This window comes from Populus euphratica, unplaced genomic scaffold, assembly GCF_000495115.2.
Source record: "Populus euphratica unplaced genomic scaffold, PopEup_1.0 scaffold474.1, whole genome shotgun sequence".
In the NCBI taxonomy this organism is placed as follows: domain Eukaryota; kingdom Viridiplantae; phylum Streptophyta; class Magnoliopsida; order Malpighiales; family Salicaceae; genus Populus; species Populus euphratica.
The window spans coordinates 140,269-146,835 of NW_011500351.1; the positions used below are offsets into that span (position 1 = coordinate 140,269).

General features: G+C 32.8%; 1 protein-coding gene across 2 annotated transcripts; it reads right to left on the reverse strand.

Annotated features, from left to right (window-relative positions):
- Window positions 1-1,559: 1,559 nt before the first annotated feature.
- LOC105113942 (uncharacterized) lies at window positions 1,560-5,823 on the reverse strand. Of its 2 annotated transcripts, none has more exons than XM_011010313.1 (3): window positions 5,471-5,823; window positions 4,187-4,333; window positions 1,560-3,653 (listed from the first exon to the last, which is right to left on the reverse strand). In XM_011010313.1, exons 2-3 carry the CDS (start codon window positions 4,320-4,322, stop codon window positions 2,389-2,391), a joined length of 1,401 nt encoding a protein of 466 aa, XP_011008615.1. In that variant the 5' UTR covers window positions 4,323-4,333; window positions 5,471-5,823; the 3' UTR covers window positions 1,560-2,388. The 2 variants fall into 2 exon arrangements, with proteins under 2 accessions (XP_011008615.1, XP_011008614.1); XM_011010312.1 differs by having other exon boundaries at window positions 5,126-5,823.
- Between the last annotated feature and the right edge of the window lie 744 nt (window positions 5,824-6,567).

Below are 6,567 nucleotides of genomic sequence, written 5' to 3' on the forward strand. Positions count from 1 at the left end.
ATTGCAATCTCAATTTCATTTTAGATGACTTTTTACCTGATATTATACCTCACTCAGCTATTTAAGGATCGTAAAGGCTTTCACATATGAATTTTGTACGTGATGGAATTATAAATAGTTTGATGGGACACTAAAATTTTTTTATTAATATACAAGGATTATTCATTTTATTATGTAATCATAATTATAAAACAACAATATTTTGCCATTACACACACACACACTAGTAATTTTACAATCAAACCTCATACAAAAAACATATTAACTAAATACAAGAAACTATTTTTTTTTTCAACCACAATTTTAACCAAACACATCAAACTTTAAAACAAATCTCATAAAAAACACTTTATTAAAATGCTTTTTTTAAAATCACAACCACATACTCCAAATCTTATTATTCTCAAATTGAGGTTGAGAAATACCTTATCTAAAAATACACTTGAGAGCCATAGATGCTCACATACTTCAAATCTTACCATTCTTAAATTGGAGTTGAGAAATACCTTATCTAAAAATACACTTGAGAGCCATAGATGTTCACATACTTCAAATCTTACCATTCTCAAATTGAGATTGAGAAATACCTTATCTAAAAATACACTTGAGAGTCATAGATGCAGCGAAAATCAAGGTCGTCAATTTTGTTTCGATAGGTGTTTTGTTTTCTCAATTGGAATGAAATGTTTTAGTTTTAAAGTGTTTCGGCTTGTTGTTCTTGGGTTGTGTGTGCATATATATTCAACAAACATAATTCAAATTCGAGATAAATTAATTATAAATTATGCAATACAAACACAATATCAAACAAGTATAATTTCAAAATTTAAAATGTTTCTATATAGTCAAGATCAAATAGATCTTTAACTTAAAGTAATTCAACTTAAATAAAATATCAAAATATTATGAAATTAAAATATTTTAAATATAAAACTAAGTTAATGTTATCAAGGCTAATGGGATCTAAAACATTTCTTATTTTGCTCAAATTCTTACAAAGTATAAACTTGAAAAAAATAATATAAATATAAACTATATATATATTAGTGATAAATCTAATTTTAAAAAATTAATATCATTGTTATTGAAAATAATAATAACAATGAAAAAAAACTTTTTATAAATGAATGATTTAATTAATTAAATTGAACCGAGTTTAATTTGATTCAATAATTTTTCAAGATTAGAACAGAATATATGAAATCTAACCAAAAAATTCTAAACAAACCAAAATTTAAAATAAGATAAAAATTATTTTGTTTTATTTCTTTTAAAAATGATATAAAATATTTTGATCATGCTAAATAAAATAAAATAGAATTGACAACTTTGATAAACAGCAAAATAAAATAGAATTGACAACCTTGACAAACAGCACGCAGTTTGTCATTCAAGACCAAGTTGCAGGAAAACTAGCATTATAACCCCCAATTCGAAGAAATTGCATTTGCACAATCATTCACAACTTCTGGTGGCGAATTATTTTGAGCGACGACAAAATAAACAGAAACACACATGAGCAGGCATACCCACAGACAAAGGAAGGAGATTTCAGCTGCTGGTCGAGGGAAAAAGCAAGAGTAGTGAATCTTATTGTCACAAATATCGTTACAATGGTATGTAGTTCTCTCATTTAAAGCTAAGCTAAACCATCTACAAAATTAATGGGGGGCCGAGAGACACAATTAACACTGGCAGGTACAATAATGACACAAAAACCATCGCTGGGAATATTGGAAGCAAGTAATTATCATGTCAAGAGGCGGGGGAACCAACAGAAGAGATGAAAAGCCTTTTTCTAGACGCCATTCCTTTCAGATGGGGTGATCAAACAGCAAGATTGTTACCATGACACTGATCCAGCTGAGATAAAAAGAAACGGGATTCAAGTCATGCTACACAAATTGCGCACCCACAGCTAAGCAAATTACCGAGCGTCCCTTTGGCCCAACCATGAAAAATTAATCACCTTCTATAAATTACTTGCGTCTAGCAAAATGCTTTCCACCTACATCCTCAAAATTTTGCAAGCAAAACAGGATTTTGCAGTAGTATTGCCATTACTGTCAATCTGAAATTGTTCTTTAATTAGGCCAAGCGAGCCTTGAAAGGCCTGCCGAGGAAACTCTGGCACTACTAGATACTTTAAAACTGATGCCTGCAACAACAAACTTCAATTTGGAAAGATGTACAATACAAACACTGCTTCCCAGTAATCAACATTGGATACCAGGCATCAGCTTCTCCAAGCTTCCATGAGTAATCATATTAATTCCTTGACTTTCCATGATAATATCCAGTCTTGCAGAACAACAGCAGGGAAACCAAACATATCCCTGAAATCTTCCTCGCAAACCATCAAGAATATTTACTGTGAAATTATCACACTTAACTAGAGTGTCTCCCATCAGCTCCTATATCAAAGGGACCACAACAATCAATGCTGTCTTGATGATGCTCATATGATGTGCATGAATCATCCTGAACATCAAAATCATTTGCATTGTTCCCAGAAATTTGAATGAAATGTTTATGCTCAACATAACCAGCACGATCACCGTGGTAAATCCCAACTTGAGCTCCTGAAAAATCATCTACATCCCCCTCGTACTCCGCATCAGTTGCAACTTTATGGACAACATTATCAACACCATCTTGAGTAGCAACAACTTCATCCTCATCCTCAACATATTCATTGCAATTCTCTGCATGGTCCTCTTGACAATAAGCAGAGGAATCTTGACCAGCCAGGGATTCCACTGCAGAATCCTCATCGTTCTCTATTGTTTCACCCTCAATTCCTTGCCATTCATCATCATCACTATCAATATTTAGTGGGTCAAACCTGTTCTGCTCAGCACGTTTCCGGAGCATGAATACATTGAAATAATAATTGACAAGGTCCTTTTTTGTTCGGGAAGGAAATGTCACCGACAGATTGTCCCAAAAGTTTTTGCCTAACGATACAGGATTAGATAAGACAACCTCACGGAAGATTTGCTCTTCTTCAACAGTCCATTTATTTGCAACCATTTCTCCCATATCACAGAACCCCAACCCCTCAAATATCTCTTCCCCAAGGTTTTCCCTAAGTTTCAGCCTAGCTTCTGAGACATGTTGTTTTATGCATCTGATAGAACCTGCATCAGGGGACCCACAGTCACCTCTGGTGGCTTCATAACAATACTTTGCAGGTACTTCCAGTTCATGCATGGGAAGGACACAAGTGCCCATCAGATTCTCCTCATAACAACCATCAATTATAACACCTGGGCTAGATGACTGTGCATGTGCAACTTGAAGGTTAGACTTGTCTAGCTGGTTCAGGGAGGTGCTTGAACCCTGTGAGCCCCACTCTGGAACATTAGCTTGATGCTCTGGTCCAATTGAAACTGACTTCCGAAAAGGATAAACAAGAGATGAGCACGCCTCATCAGGCTCAAGAAAAGGCCTGAGCTGGTGGCCATCGTCAAAATATTCTGGGAAGAATGATGAATTATCTGCTTCAAGAATCCCATTGCTGATCCACAGAAACTGTGGAAAACAACCATTGTCACCAGTTTCAAACTCTTGGCTGGTTCCATTTGAATATTCAGTGACCAAGTCACTTGCTGACCTCCCTACATCTTGACACTCTCTGTAAGTGTCATCACCTTCATCATCATGTTGAAAGCAGGTCAGATATATAAGCTAGGAAACTCCATGAAAGAATTAAAATATGGCATGTGATTATGGGAACACATGAAAGTGATTTAAAAAACACAAAAATGAGTTTTTTAATCCCTATATGATCTGTAAAACTAGATTGTACGCATCTTCCAGTGAATTTGTAAATTTGTAGATTTCTAATATGCAAAAAAAAAAAATGACAGAGAAGGTTCAGAATGAATTTGTTGCCCAGAATTATCAGAACCATAGCAAGCATATAACAGCAGTCATCATGAAAAATCCACCAGTAGACTCTTACAAAGTCAATGGTATAATGATTGATTATCCAAAATCTGCATCCTATAAAAGCAAGAATTCCATCCATAAGGTCCTTTTTCAGTATCAAGTCATCAGATTGGGCAGGCTAGATGAATAGGGAAAGAGACTCAAAAGTAATTTACTCCACAGTCCGCATTGTATGAAGGTTCCAAGCACAAAGAATAATCATAAGTGACAGACACTACCAACAGTCCATTACCTGAAACTACATGTTTCTGGTGAGCATTGTCAAGTGGAAATATAGGAGGAAACTGATCAATATGCTCCATTTTCCTGGGGTGCTTACAAGCAACCTCATATGAATTATCATCAGCAAAAGCACGTTTCTGAATCATTTTAATTTTGGCTGCATATCAGAATTATATTTAATCAAAAAAACACAAAAATGAGTTTTTTAATCCATATATGATCTGTAAAACTAGAATGTACGCATCTTCCAGCAAATTTGTAAATTTGTAGACTTCTAATATGCAAAAAAAAAAAAAAAATGACATATTAGCAACACGTAGAAACAAAGCATAGATTCAAAGAAATAAGTGCTTTCAATAAACTGCCATGCAGCAAAATGGTTTCTTAGCAACGAGAATCCCCTGATTATGACATAAGCCGCCTAGAAGGGATAATTTTCTTACTACTTTCTATTACATTTCTGAAAAGTTCAGGGTAGAAAGGTAAGATTCCTATGACATAACAGACAAGAAGGGGCTGAGTGGAAAAAACCCAAATTAAGAAAGGGACAGCACTAGCAGTCGAAGAATTTTGTGCATTTGGGAATTTTGGTATCCAAAATACGAATAATAATGGTCAACCAAGGGGATAGCAGTAGCAGCTGGATACTTTTATGCATTTGGGAAATTTAGTATCCACAGTACTAATAAAAATGGTCAACCTATACTCTAAATATGTAGCCATTAAGAGTTCACTATACAAACTTCATTTCTAAATATTAATACACCATTTTTTTCTCACACCCCATAAATTCCTTTTATAATTAATTAATTATGTTGGGTACCTTGCCGTCTTTCGTTTTCTTTTATTTTATTAGAAAAAAATAACAGATCAACAAAACCGTTTATGATTAAATTTATTACTAAAAAAGTAATTCAACATTGAATAAGCTTGAGAAGCTTGATCTTACCGTAAAAAATGGTCTTTGAGCAGTAGATAATGTCACGTGATTGATGAATTTGAAAAACAAATCAAAATTTCCAAAAATCCTAATTCACAAATAAAAAATTATAGATCCCTAATTTTCTAGAATCGGAATAGCATTAATTTACAAACGAAAAAAATCCAAACAAGGGACAGATATGAACCAAGTTGAATCGAACAAAAAATCGATAAAAATTAAGAGATTCTAAGAGGTGTAATGTTTCAAAATTAAAAAAAAATAGAAAAACCGAAAAATTCAAGTGACCCAGATAAATTTAGGAAAAGAAATACAAATATAGAAGCTTAAATTTAAAGATCGAACAAAACCCACCTTTGAAATCAAAGAATCAAAGAGAGTCCAAGAAACCCTAACCCTAGAAATGAATCTAGAACACGGCAAGGGGTATAAAAAGGTTCGATCGACGGAGAGGTAAAAAAATAGAAGGAATAGGTGATCGAATTTAATAACAGAGGAAGAAAAGTGGAGAATTTGGAAATTGAATTGGTCGAAGATTTAAGATAGAAAATTGATAAAGTTAGGCACGATTTATATGAAATTTAGGATGCGTTAGGTGATCCGAGGATAGGGCCTTCGAGGGTTTCACGGTTAGAAAAATGAAAATACTAAATGAGGAAAGAATCAGAACAGGATTTACAGAAATTACCACGTGAGGATTCAAGGATCTCGAAGGACAGACCGGGAAAACGACTTGTATGATGATCATGATATAAAGAAGTTTAGGAAAGGTAGTATTTTGACACGTGGAACAGTGTTGATGGGGGGGTAAAGTTGAGCGTTAATTTAGCACGTGGAAATTATCTTGTCTTTTTTGGATGACGTGGTAAGGGCTGTTTGGTTAGTGATGGGAAAATGGCTTCCGTCAGCTCAAGGAGGGGAGAGGATTGATTTTTTCGATTTTGATGTTTATAAAGTTGAATTATGGGATTCCCCCGTATTATATATATAGTAGCCATCTTAAGTTTTTCCAAAAGGAAAAAAAAAATGATAAGAAAAACAAGATAGAATATTGATACTACTATTTCATAATTTATTCACCTTTCCATTATATTAGAGCATATCTATTCCGTTTTGTAATTGTAATCATAAAATTTGTTTCAGTATTAAGTTTGCATGAAATAATGATTAAAGTTATTTTTAAAATAATTTTTTGATTTAAAAAAACATATTAATAATTTTTTTATTTTTAAAAAATTATTTTTAATATCAGTACATCAAAATAATTATATCAGTATCAGTACATCAAAATAATTTGAAAATATTAAAAATATATTAATTTAAAATAAATAAAAAATTAATTTAAAAAAAATACTTCTAAAATATATAAATAAATACACAAATACAAGTATATATTAGCACATTTTTTTATGTATCTTGATATTCTTCATCTATATCTCTAATTCTAAGAT

Coding starts and splice junctions, on each gene's coding strand:
- LOC105113942 (XM_011010313.1), bottom strand. CDS start 4,322: ATGATTCAGAAACGTGCTTTTGCTGATGATAATTCATATGAGGTTGCT. Junction 3,654..4,186: donor CCAGAAACATGTAGTTTCAG/GTAATGGACTGT, acceptor ATGATGATGAAG/GTGATGACACTTACAGAGAG.